We start from the raw sequence: 13,265 nt of genomic DNA, 5'->3' as shown, positions 1-13,265 counted from the left end.
TTTATTTGTCCTCTTCAGAGGTGCTGATTTAATTTATTTATTACTCTACATTGATGATATTGTGGTCACCAGCAGTAACTCGTCTCTCCTTGATGGTTTCATTGGCAAATTGACCCGTGAATTTGCTACAAAGGATCTCGGGTCCTTGAACTATTTTTTGGGCTTAGAAGCTCATCAGACCTCTACTGGCCTTTTTCTCAGTCAAGCCAAGTACGCCCATGAAATACTTTAGCGTGCCCAGCTTCTTGATTCCAAACCGGTCAGTACTCCAATGGTGGTTGCTCATCATCTATCGACTGCTAGTCTCGATTTTGATGATCCTTCTCTTTACCGATCACTTGTTGGCGCTCTTCAATATCTCACTATCACTCGACCGGACATTGCTCATGCCGTCATTGCCGTCAGTCAGTACATGCATACGCCATCTGTCTCTCATTTTCAAGCGATTAAGCGAATTCTTCGCTACATTAAAGGAACTCTTCGGTTTGGACTGGTTTTTACTCCATTTTCTTCTCGGGAGATCCTTGCTTATTCTAACGCTGATTGGGCTGGGTGTCCCAACACACGTCGATCAATCTCTAGCTATGCAATTACTTTGGTGATAATCTTGTGTCTTGGAGCTCTAAAAAGCAACCGACAGTGTCTCGCTCCAGTTGTGAATCAGAATATCGAGCATTGGCCCTCACAGCCGCTGAAGTTAAATGGCTCCGTCATCTCCTTCGTGATCTTCATGTGCCTTTGGTCTCTTCTCCGATAATGCTTTGTGATAATCAAAGTTCTATTTTTCTTGCTGTTAATCCGGTTTCTCACAAACGTTCTAAGCACATTAATTTGGATTATCATTTTGTGAGAGAACTCGTAGCTTCCGGAGAGCTGCACATTCATTATGTCCCTACTAATCTCCAAGTTGTAGATGTGTTCACAAAGAGCCTCGGCAAACCTGCCTTCATTTTTTTACGATCCAAGCTACGCGTCCAAGATTCTCAGTCGCTAGGCTTACGGGGGAGTATTACGATTATGGAAGGCTCCAACAATTACACCTCCAATAATTCTGCCAATTTAACCATATCACAATCCCATGATTCTAGGCAATCCCTTGATTATAGACTGTAGCATAGATGGATATTATGACTCTATTGTAAATCATCTAGCTATCATATTGTACAGAATATTTTATATAAATATAATATGCATACCACCAAGAAGCACTGCAGTGGTTCTTGTTTTACCCTTTCACATACCACATAAAATAATAGGGACTGAATCTTACTGTTGAAAACTTTTTCGAGGCTATGAATAATTCAAGCTGATATTTGTGTTTTCCTGTTATCCAAATCTGTGTGACCTTTATCAACACGTTAGATGGCACTTAAATATTATGGTGGGTCTTGCGAGGGTTTCATTGGTGGGCATCATTGTCCCCAATGCTTTTTATGGTATGGCTCACTATGGCTCACTAGATCAAACTTATTTTTTAGCTCGTGCATTAAAATAATCTAACAAAATAGATGAACTGCATAAATATAACAAGATGCATCTTGGTGGGGTTCACAAAACTACCAAGGTCAACATTCTAGTTATTAGAGCGGACGTGTTACCTAACACATCCTTGTCGTGTAGGGCCGATAAATATGATGTACATATACACACTGCATATCCACTTTTTAGCTCATTTTATATCCTTTTTTTTTTTTAAATAATAATAAAATTTAACACGCAGACACGCACCCCACACACTCACCTCATAGTGGGCTTTCACCACCTATGGATACTCGGACCCTTGACCGCGTGTTGAAACTCCCGAAAGTCTACCCACCCACGCAAGAGCAAGGATCCTACTTCATTTTATATCTGTTCCCTTAAGTAATTCAAATCCTCCCTACCATTAGCTGGTAAATAATTGTTACAAGCTTTTTGTAGGGCACACAAGTTTAAGTTGTTCTTTGGATTTTCCCTTCATCCAATGTCCGGCCAACCTTTTAAGCAGGATGAATGTAAAATAAACATTGCAGATTTGCTTACGCAGGCCTTGGGAAGTTTTTAATGATGGACATTCAATCACCACTGTTTCCTGTGGTGTGGTCCACTTGAGATTTGGATATGCTTATATTTTTGGGGCCATGTCCTAAAATGGGCTGGAAAAATGAATGGACAATATGGATATACACCACATCATCAAGGTGAGCCCCACAGCAAAGGTAACACCCACCAAGGGTGGGGATTGGGTACTCCCGCGTCTCAGGACAGGCAAGGGCTCCAACGGCCACCATGATGTGTAGATTTTACTCACACCCTCCATGCATTTTCTCACATCATTTTAGATATTGAGTTCAGAAATATGGCAGATCCAAGGCTCAAGTGAACCACAAAATGAGGATTAAATGCTTATTGTTGAAAATTTCTCAAGTAATACAAATGTTTATGATGAACATAGTACTTATGTTTTCCCTTCATCCAGGTCAATACGTGACTTTATGAATAGGCAGATAAACATCATGGTTGATTCTAAGTAGGTTTCAACAGCACTTTGTCATGAGCACCATTGCTTCCTGTGGTGTGGCCCACTTGAACCTTGAATCTGCTCAATTTTAGGCATATTATTTAAAATGACAGGACAAAATGGATATACGACGTGGATAAAATGTAGGACCCACTTTGATGAATGTATTTCATATCCACGCCATCATTCCATTTTTTCAGTCCTTAAAATGTTATCCTAAAACTTAAGCAGATTCAAATATCTAGTAGACCACACTATTGGAAAAATTGGTGAATGACCATTAAAATTTTTTTTTAGGCCACAATAGTTTATGGTAAAAGTAATCTTTGTATTTTCCGTTGATTTAGTTTTGATTGACCTTATCAATATGCCGGATGGAAAATAAACATTACGAGTTTGCTCGCAGTGGGCCTTGGGAAATTTTTAATGGTGAGCATTCAATCATCACCATTTGTTGTAGTGTGGTCCATTTGAGATTTGGATATGCTTGATTTTTTGGATTGTGCTCTAAAATGGGCTGTAAAAACTAATGTACGGAGTGGATATACAATATAGGATTAAGGTGGGTCCTACAGCAAGGGTAACACTCACTAGGCTATTACCCGGTGACACCGGAGGCGGATTGGCTACTCCCCCTGCCACTAGCCCGTGGCCAGTGGTCGGTGCTCTATGGCCCCACTATAATATATGTCTTCTATCCATGCCTTTCATCCATATTTATATATCATTTTAGGGCATGATTCCAACACTAAGAGGAATATAAATCTCATATGTACCACACAGTGATTGGATATCCACCATTAAAATCCTCCTAAGGCCCACTGTGCAGTTTATTTGACATCCAATCTGTTAATTAGGTCATACAAACCTAGATGAAGGGAAAAAACAAAGATCAGATTGATCCAAAACTTTTATGGCCCCCAAAAAGTTTTTAATGGTCGACATTCAATCAACACTGTTTCCTATAATGTGGTCCACCTTAGATTGGGATATACCTCCTTGTTGGTTTTAAAATGATATAGAAAAATAGATGGACGTCATGGATGAAACACATACATCATGGCGGGGGCCACAGAACACAGACCACCAGCCATTGGCTGGTGGTAGGGGGAGTAGCCAATCCGTTTCCGGTGACACCTAATCCGTACCCGTTACACGGGTAACACGTCATCAGCTCCACAACGTAATCGGAGTCGGCGTCACTCGTACAGGGAGCCATGTAACAAGATCCATGGCCCACCTGGATGTCTTTGTTATATCCACTTCATTCCTTGTACCAGCTCGTATTAGCGCGTGAGGCGTATTCAAGTCAAGTGGGCGATACCACAGGAAGTGTGGATTTAACAGTCACCGTTGAAACCCTTTTCGGGCCCACGGAAGTTTTGGATGAGGCTTATATTCGCGTTTCACCTTCATATCCTGCCTCTGGTAGGTTTCAACGGTGAGAGTTTCCTTATTTACTCTTTCCTGTGATGTCTTCCACATGAGTTTCGGATCTTCCTCATTCAGGAGCTCATGGTCTAATATTAGCTGATCAAACTGATGGACGGTGTGGATGTCATATGGACATTGCTTTGGTTCCCACAGATCTCTCGGCTAATGTAACCCGGTTGCAGGGTGATGGATGATACGCAAGTATTTACAGTTACTTGGAAATCACATGCATGGCATATAATTAATTCAAATTAAACTGCAAAAAAATTTGGGTTCTAATTTAGATGTTTTTATGAATAAAAATGACATGCTCATTTGATTATCGACCATCAGATTGGTGGATATTTTATTGGACGGTTAAAATGAAAAATATCCAACGGTCCTATTTCAACGGATAAGTATTCAGGATTCACAGGTTATAAGATCGCTCAACCAATCTGATTTTAGAATTATCAATCAGCGACAGTTGTTTCCACGATTTACTCGGTTTAATTTTAGTCTGTGCGTACAGGTACAATTGTTAAGTGACTGCGTATCAACCATCATACGCTGCCAGAGTATCGAATAACCCCCTCATTGCCAGGGAGACAAAATTCAGTACTCTGGAGGAGTTCCTGCAGCTTATACACATCAGTCAGGAATTATTGATGAGGCCACGTCCATGTAACTCAATTCAACCGTCCAACATGTGGGCCCCACTTTAAATGGGTTAAAAATCAGAAAGTACTCTGACAGAATGTCCGAAATGCTAAACCAGGAGACATCTCATGGACAGTTAACAATGGTCAGAATTCCACAAACCAGAGTCCACTGATCAGAGGTTAAAACCGTCCGATTAATCCGATTCTATGGTCATGATCTATCTTCGTGGGTCCCACGATTCGAACAATTTAATTCGAATTATGTTAATACAGTGTCTCCAGCCAACGAGTGCATGCGCAAGAACCATCACACTCTTCCAGAGTATCAAACAACACCCTATTACCAAAATCATCGAAGGAAAAGACGCAGCACTACTGTGATAGTTAACCATCACCTAACCAAATTTTGGTCACTCACCTTCCTACACGTGGCAAACAGGTCAATTTAATGAGTCCCATAGAGGGGGGGTATAAGCTGACAATCCTCACCATCAAATTCGTTCCCATCATATTCTGGTACAGTTTACCTTTCTAATTTCCATCCGTCCATTTTACATCCACTGATTCCATGATTCTGATCGTTTGATTATGTGATTTAAATCATGTGGTCCATCCACACTGAGGCCCACATTTGGACGGTCCGATTTCCCTAAGGATGTAATGTTTGTACGGTGTACAAGTCACCATCATTTCAAAGATAGTGGTGAACTATCACTATAGTCTTCTCAAAAAAGGAGAGGGAGGGAGAGAATGGGCAATCGTTGTGCGTTTTGCCTTTGAGATTTTCTTCGTTTATTCCTCGACCGCTTCGAGATCGAGAGAGAGAGAGAGAGAGAGACAGAGAGAGAGAGAGAGCTGCTCGCCTTTCCTTTCTTTCTCTGTTCCTGGCTCGACCTGGAATTGACAGAGATTTTTTCAATTTTCATTATCGCCGGCGATCCGTTGGGAAGAAATTTCGAGAGAGAGAGAGAGAGAGAGAGAGAGAGAGAGAGAGAGAAATTCCTCCATTCGCCATGCTGACGTGGCACCCGAAAGATGCCGTCCCTGCTCGACCGTAGCAGCCCCCATCATCATCCGATCTTGACCGTGGGCCCCACAACCGCAGCATGGACGTGGATTCCTCCATGGCGCCGGAATCCGATCCAGATCAGACCGCGAACCACCACCCCGAGTCGTCCGACCTTGACACGCCTGCCTTGCCGATCCAGGCCGCCGATCAGCATCCCGATGATCCTGACTCTTCAGCCCCGCCCACACCTTCCGCGCATCAGCAGCTGCAGGCGCCGCCTGTCCCTGGGCCCCGCCCTGCCCCCACTTACTCTGTCGTGAACGCAACCATTGAGAAGAAGGAGGATGGGCCCGGGCCCCGATGTGGGCACACGCTGACCGCTGTTGCTGCTGTTGGGGAGGAAGGGACGCCTGGTTACATCGGTCCCCGCCTCATCCTCTTCGGTGGGGCCACTGCCCTTGAAGGGAATTCTGCCGCTTCCGGGCCCCCCTCTTCTGCTGGAGCCGCTGGAATCCGTAAGCTTTTATATTTCTTGCTATTTTTTTTTTCCAATTTACTTATACACATAAATTCTTGTTGGAATCAGCGTGCTCCAATTTCAGCATGCTTAGAATGTGCCCGATGCAGATTGGTTTCTTCTCGTGTATTAGGCCACTTTTAGAGGCTCAATTAAATTGAATTGTGATAATTTGATTCAATAAAGAGGTAAAAACCAAAGTGGGGCTAGCCCCATGGCATTCATAATGAGGACTTGGCCTCCAATTCGAAGTTATGATCCATTCATGTCCAGGTTGAAAGACATGGAATCACAATTAAGGGTTCAGCCGTCACGATGTATTGAAATGATCTACCACCATTTTCGTCCTTTCTTCCATATAGATAATTATTGCTGCTAGATACTTAGATTGAATTGAGCTGTCAATGGGCCCAACCTGGGATGATTTTAGTCCCAGATTTTGAACTGTATAGGCCAGGCCTATTAAGAATTTTGATTTTGTTCAGTCAGGGCCTACCCTATTGGAAGCCCTACAAGGGCATCCAAGATTCCTAATGCACCCTTATGAATTGATGGAGTAGTTGTGTGTGCATCTAAACACACCCTTGTGCAATTGGAGTAGTTGGGTTTGTTATCTGTTTGAAAGAAGTTAACTGTTTTGAATTTTGATTGCCACCTCTTGGGTTGCAGGTCTAGCTGGCGCAACTGCCGATGTCCACTGTTACGACGTGTTGTCCAACAAATGGTCTAGGTAAAAGTTTGCAAATTATGACTGGTTTGAAATTTCAGATGTAGGTTGCAAGTGTTCATGTTTATGCTTTTTTCATCAGTAGTTGAAACTCTTCATCCTGTTGTGTAAGTTACATTACATTCAAATTGGCAACTTGGTCCAACTAACAAATCAAATTTGTATTGTTTTGTGCCATTTGATTCATGAACACAATTTCTTGCCACTTAAAAATCTTTGTCACCCATACTGTGCTTATATTGTCTATTTTGCTTGAAAACTAGTAAGCACCTTCTCATTTCAAAATACATGACATAATCTTTTAAATTGGATGCGGTTTAAAACATCATTGATTTGTTCCAGATTGTCCATTACATATCATTTTCCTTGACCTAGTGATACTGCCCTTTCTTTTAATCAGTGTTTTAAATAGTGAATAGCATGTAGTGTAGCATACACCCATCTAAAGCGTGAGGCGTAAGCTACATAGCGGCTACTTTTAGATTTTTAATCAAGGTTGCTCTTGGTTGCACCAATTTCATGATTTTTGCACCAAAGTAGACTGATTGATGATGAAATCTAACAAGAATTCACGGTATTTGGTGCAACCAAAGGAAATCTAAAGTAATAGGAATAGGTACTGATCAAGTATATAAAGGTAAAGAAAGAGCAACAAAACTGATTTAATACTATTAATTATATTATTTTACTAAAACATTAAAAAGATTAATTATTTTTTATTGAAAATAGAAAAATGTAACAAATCATTGAAAACATTAGTTGATTTTAATGAAAAATAGCTTGTGATGTAAGCTACGTAGCGTGTAGCATAGTCTATGTAGTGTGTAGTGTAGTCTATGTAGCGTGTGGCATATGCAAATTATCATGCAGCGTAGGTTACATGCAACTTAAGCTATTTTCATGAGCTATGTAGCGTTAGGGCTATGCTACGGTATGTAGCATAAGTTACATGCTACATAGTGTAGCTATTTAAAACATTGCTTTTAATATATGCGATGACACTACATTACTGAGATGGTCATACTGACACACCAAAGAGCCGGCTGATATGTGCTCCCATACTTGTATTATAAGCATTGGTTAAGAACATATTGATTACTGGGTTTCCTTCCTATGTACTAAGTTTTAGCGATACACAGATTTTGGAGCCAGCTGATATGTGCATCCATAGTCATGTTATAAACCTTGGTTATCAACATATTGATTACTGGGTTTCCTTCTAACTTGCTAGTCCTGTGCTTTTGCGCAATCATAAATTCATATATGAACTTCTCTTCAGGCTCACTCCACTTGGAGAACAGCCCTCCCCAAGGGCCGCGCACGTCGCAACTGCTGTGGGTACCATGGTGGTTATTCAGGTAAAATGTGGAGCATGTATGCGCTTACAAATTTTTTTATTTTTTTTTGGTGATACTTGTATGCGTTGATGAAGAAGTACCCAACCAAGTCTCTATCTTTTCTGTTGATGCAAATCAGGGTGGAATTGGTCCGGCTGGCTTGTCTGCTGAGGATCTTCATGTTCTTGACCTGACGCAGCAACGACCACGATGGCACAGGTTATGATCATATCCATTGGAGCTGCTCGCATGTCTGGCTGTCTGCTTGTTTCTTTTTGTCAATTGTCTTTATTTGATGGAAGTGGCGTTCATGTATGTAGGGTAGTTGTGCAAGGCCCTGGACCAGGACCACGCTACGGACATGTGATGGCTCTAGTAGGGCAAAGGTTTCTCTTGGCAATTGGCGGAAATGATGGTAGATCACCCTCTTCTTTATGCCTGTAACATTAAAAAAAAAAAATATTTTTTTTTACCTTGTATGTGCCAATTGGGCTGTATGTTTTTGCTGTTGTCTATTGCTATTAGGAGGTCAAACTTTCCATGTGTGTTTTCCAGGAAAGCGTCCTTTAGCTGATGTTTGGGCCCTAGACACTGCTGCCAAGCCTTACGAATGGAGGAAGCTGGAGCCAGAGGGAGAAGGCCCACCGCCGTGCATGTAGGGTCCTTGTTCAGTATTTCTTTTCCTTTCCATCCACACTATCATAAAACTGCACTGTGTTAGCTCTTGGTTTGGTAACGTGCATGTCGTGAATTAGCATAAGCTATTTTCTTGCCTCGAATATTAGAATTTGTATTTCATTCCCAGCGAATGCTGACTAGATGTTCTGCTTCTGATGTATATACGTGCATGTAAATACATGTATATGGGGAAAACAAAACCATCAACTGCTAGCGAAAGAGTATCTGATTCAAAGAGTCGACCACCTAATGCGCTCTTTGGTCGGGCATTGGAAAAATCATTTGCCTCTCTTACCTCTACTTGGACAAATGAAATGTTCGTTCTTCAAGAACTGTCCCTAATTTCATTAAAGACAGGATGGTTTCTAAGGCTTGTATCTTTTGGTCGAAGCCCAAGAGATGACATTCTCTTCCTCAGTCGTTGATGTTCTGCTTTTGTATCTGAGTCTTCTTTTAAGTGATTACAGTTGCATGTGATCATTAGATCATGGCTTCTGTCTACTTACAAATTGCCACTTTTGGTCAAGTATGTTTTACAAAGGTACACACTTGGGTGAGAAATGATTTTTAATTGGCTACACTGAGTTGCTTCAGTGTAAATTTTATGACCTGAATCCAGATTTTATTACAAATCTGCATGCTCATGTCGCCTTGGGCAGGTTTTTTATATTCACTGCTGCATGATATCCCAAGATTGTTTTTGTTTCTTGGTATATTTATGCTCATTAACTTGTTATTGTTGCCCACAGTTTATGGTATTCATTGCAGTTAAATGCAAGCGTATTCTACTTGTATCAATTTGCGCTTACTCTATGGATGAAAATGATTGTATATTTGAATATAATTTGGCATTCCAAAATATCTTGATGGTGTCGCTGGAACATGCAGTTCCATGTTCTTGTCCTGGTGTTTAGTCAAGTTTTTAATTTATTCATGTTTTGTTGCAATAGCAGTGGTGTGTTTTTAGAAGGACCATTGAAGATTGTAGTTCTTTATTTCATTTTGAACTCCTCATTGTTTTTTGAGCAGGTATGCGACTGCAAGTGCACGTTCGGATGGTCTTCTTCTGCTCTGTGGGGGCAGGGATGCAAGCAGTGTAGTAAGTTCACCTGTGCTTTTTAAGTGTAGCAACAAAATGCATTTCAAGGGGAGGTTATTTGTAATTTGTGACATCCTTTGTCTTTTGAGGGCCTTAAAATGCACTAGCACTACATTAATCATGTTCTATGTCATTTTAGTCAGCACCCTCCTGATATAGTGGTGGTGGTAAAGTTACCACCACAGCAGTAGTGGTAAGGGTACAATGGTAGTCGTAATGTTAACACCACGATTGTGGGGTGCATGGTGCACAGTGCATGTAATGCATGGGTTAGCGGAACATACACACTATGGTGGGTCCCACACAAATTCAGGTGGAAAAGCACCTTAAACATAAAATTCAAGTGGTGAGGCCCAACTCATCATTGGATTGGCCTGATTTTTTTTTTTTTTTTTTCTTTTGGTCATGTTATGGTGGGCAAAATCAATGCACGATTTGGATGGCATGCACAAACCACCACAGGCCCTACACACAATTTGATTATTTTGTATGGTGGGCATCCACCTTCCTCATTGCTACTTATAGTGTGGCCCACCTAATTATTGTTTCAGCCTGAACTTTTTTTTTTTTTTGGGTCTCCATCAACAAGTTTTGGGGACATCTGACGGATGGGTTAGATGTCATACCCACACCACCTACGCGGGCCCCATAGTAGGCCCATACCACCACAAATGTTGTGGTAGCATTTACCACTATAATGTTTCCTAGACATGCCAGGCATGTGTACTGCTTTCAACATCTATATTTATGCATGTGCATCGTTGTGTGCATGTATATAAGACACATTCAAATGGCACCGGTACCACTGCAACTTGAGGTGGTACCTGGCTATTGTGGGGCCCACGTGATTTTTGCATCAGATCCACCTGTCCACTAGGTGCGCCCTTCAATGTTAGGCTATGGGGCCAAAAATCAGCTCAATCAGAAACTTAGGTGTGCCATAACATGGGGAACAACTGCAAGCGGACTCTCAACCAATAAAATGTCCCACACCGTTTGTGAGGCCTACCGGGTTGTTGATAAGCCATCCATTGCATTCATCAAGAGTGCCGCACCATGACGAAGGGACACCAAAAATCAGTCCATGCCAGAACTTAGGCAGGTCACATTGTGAACTTCAATGTTTTAGGTATGATTTTACATTGCTTCCTATGGTGTGGCCCACCTGCTCTTCTGATCGGGCTGATTTTTTGGGCTCTATGGTGGACATGAGGGGAGCACACAATGGATGGAGTAGATTTGATGCACATATCATGTGGGACTCACAATAGCCTGATACCACCACAAGTTGTGGTGTTATATCAACATATACCATTTTTTGAAAGATAACACCAATTTATTAAAGGCTTGTGAGAAACGAGACAGAGCCAAAACAGCTTAGAGAAAAGGATCAGATCAGCCATGGGTTCTTTAACATACATTGCCCAATCTGACACTATACCCTTAACACTAGTAATGACCTCGATATGTCCCTCTCTCATTATGGAAACAATGCCCATTTCTGGACCTCCAGATTGCCCAAAAGACAACCATGATAATCAACCTCCACACAACTTTACCACCTCTACCAACTCCACCGTGCCAAGCCCAAAGCAAATTTTCTATGGACTGTGGCATCACCCAACGTGTTAACGAATGACAGGAAATAATACCATACAGTAGCAACAAAAGAACAGTGGATGAAGAGATGGTCAATCGTGTCCTCATTTTCCATGCACATTGGACATACATTGGTAAGGACTAAAGCCCTTCTTTGCAGATTGTGAACTGTCAAAATCCTTTTCCTTCCTACCAGCCAGACAAACATCGTGACCTGGGGAGGAGTGCCATAGAACCAATGGTGAAAATGGTGAGACATGGAGGGCTGTCGGATCGGATCAGAAAAATCCTGCATAAAGATTTAACAGACAACTTCCTAGATTTATTTCCCCCCAAATAATCTGACCTCAAAGAGGGAATCAGGCTTGATGTTCTTAAGGAAGTCCAAAAATCCAAGAACCTCAACGATCTCCTCTTCTTTCATATTCCTTCTGCAAGGGGAGACCACAAAACTGAATCTCCATCTGAGGCAAAACAATTCACCGCCACAATGTAGTGATTGGGGAGCAATTCTAGGGAACACATCCTGCAATGTCCTATCCCCACACCACTTGTCAATCCAGAATCGGATATGATTTCCACTACCTAAATTGAAGGAAATACCTCTGCGCATTGTAGACTTTGTGGCCGCAATGGCTTTCTAGACTCCGGAAGCTCTATGTAGAGAAGACACCCTCACAAACCAGCCTCCGCTCTGCGTTCCGTATTTAGAGGCAATTATCTCCCTCCATTTGCTTCTCTTCTGGCCCGAATCTCCAAATCCATTTGCCAAGCAACACCAAATTCATAGTTGTGAGTAGCTTAAGATCAACCCCTCCTCCTTTGATTGGTATGCAAACCTCCTTCCATGTGAATGCACATCTGTATAGATGAAAGCTCCTAGGTGCAAGAAATTCTACATCTGTCCTATTATCTAAGATCCGAACTTAGAGAATCTACACCTTTTGTTTTGGAACTCGGTTCCCTCTTAATGTAACTTTTTTCAGAATAAAAGTTTTAGTTGTTACCCATAAAAATTAGTCCCTACCTACTATTTTTCCCACTTAAATCAAAGATAGGATCTTACTGTAAATTTAATGTTAAACTAATATAAATGCCCATGTTGTGGTCTTGGAACCTAGGTATGAATTTTGGCATCTTAGATGTAGAAACATCTGGTTAGTTGTTGGGATTAACATTCTTAATAAAAATTGGGATGAAAAGTGCAAGTAATAATGATATTGAAGTTCAAGACATTTTTTTTTTCCTGTATTCTTTGTCGTACACGTTGTTCGGAGTATCCCCAATGTTATCGAAATATCCATGGTATTATCTGTATCTCCAGCCTGGTGATACCGATAACATTAGTAGCGATACCAATAACACTGGTAGTATTAGTACTTCCAGGAATCAGCGATGAATCGCTAAGTATCAACAATGTATCACAAATATTTTTGACTGTGTAAATTCCAGGTGTCGCTTGTGTTGCCAGTGTATCAAAATATTGCCAAATTTGTTTATTAAAAAAATATCTATTTCAATTTTTTTTTTCTATGAACGCATGGTTGTATGCAATGTTCAAATTGTCGACAATAATATCGATAATATCATGATATTATCGTTATCGCAACACGGGCGATATTGAGACCATAGTCTTTCATTTCCTTTCGAGTTGTCAAGAATTTCTCAGCGAAATATCGTGTATTGTCAATATTTTGAAGTATTGATGGATGTTTAATGGAAGG

The 13,265-nt window shown here is 41.2% G+C and overlaps 1 protein-coding gene across 1 annotated transcript in view; it reads left to right on the top strand.

Annotated features, from left to right (window-relative positions):
* Nucleotides 1-5,341: 5,341 nt before the first annotated feature.
* The window catches only part of LOC131233451 (serine/threonine-protein phosphatase BSL3-like), a 32,379-nt gene continuing 24,455 nt past the window's right edge, over nucleotides 5,342-13,265 (top strand). Inside the window, exons 1-7 of the mRNA XM_058230158.1 lie at nucleotides 5,342-6,099; nucleotides 6,771-6,831; nucleotides 8,108-8,186; nucleotides 8,305-8,384; nucleotides 8,486-8,580; nucleotides 8,721-8,820; nucleotides 9,873-9,942. Of these exons, the coding sequence (XP_058086141.1) occupies nucleotides 5,682-6,099; nucleotides 6,771-6,831; nucleotides 8,108-8,186; nucleotides 8,305-8,384; nucleotides 8,486-8,580; nucleotides 8,721-8,820; nucleotides 9,873-9,942 (903 nt within the window). The 5' untranslated portion in view covers nucleotides 5,342-5,681. The remainder of the gene's footprint in view (nucleotides 6,100-6,770; nucleotides 6,832-8,107; nucleotides 8,187-8,304; nucleotides 8,385-8,485; nucleotides 8,581-8,720; nucleotides 8,821-9,872; nucleotides 9,943-13,265) is intronic.

Source organism: Magnolia sinica, chromosome 18, assembly GCF_029962835.1.
Source record: "Magnolia sinica isolate HGM2019 chromosome 18, MsV1, whole genome shotgun sequence".
NCBI classification, from domain to species: Eukaryota; Viridiplantae; Streptophyta; class Magnoliopsida; order Magnoliales; family Magnoliaceae; genus Magnolia; species Magnolia sinica.
This window is presented reverse-complemented; position numbering and strand designations above follow the sequence as displayed.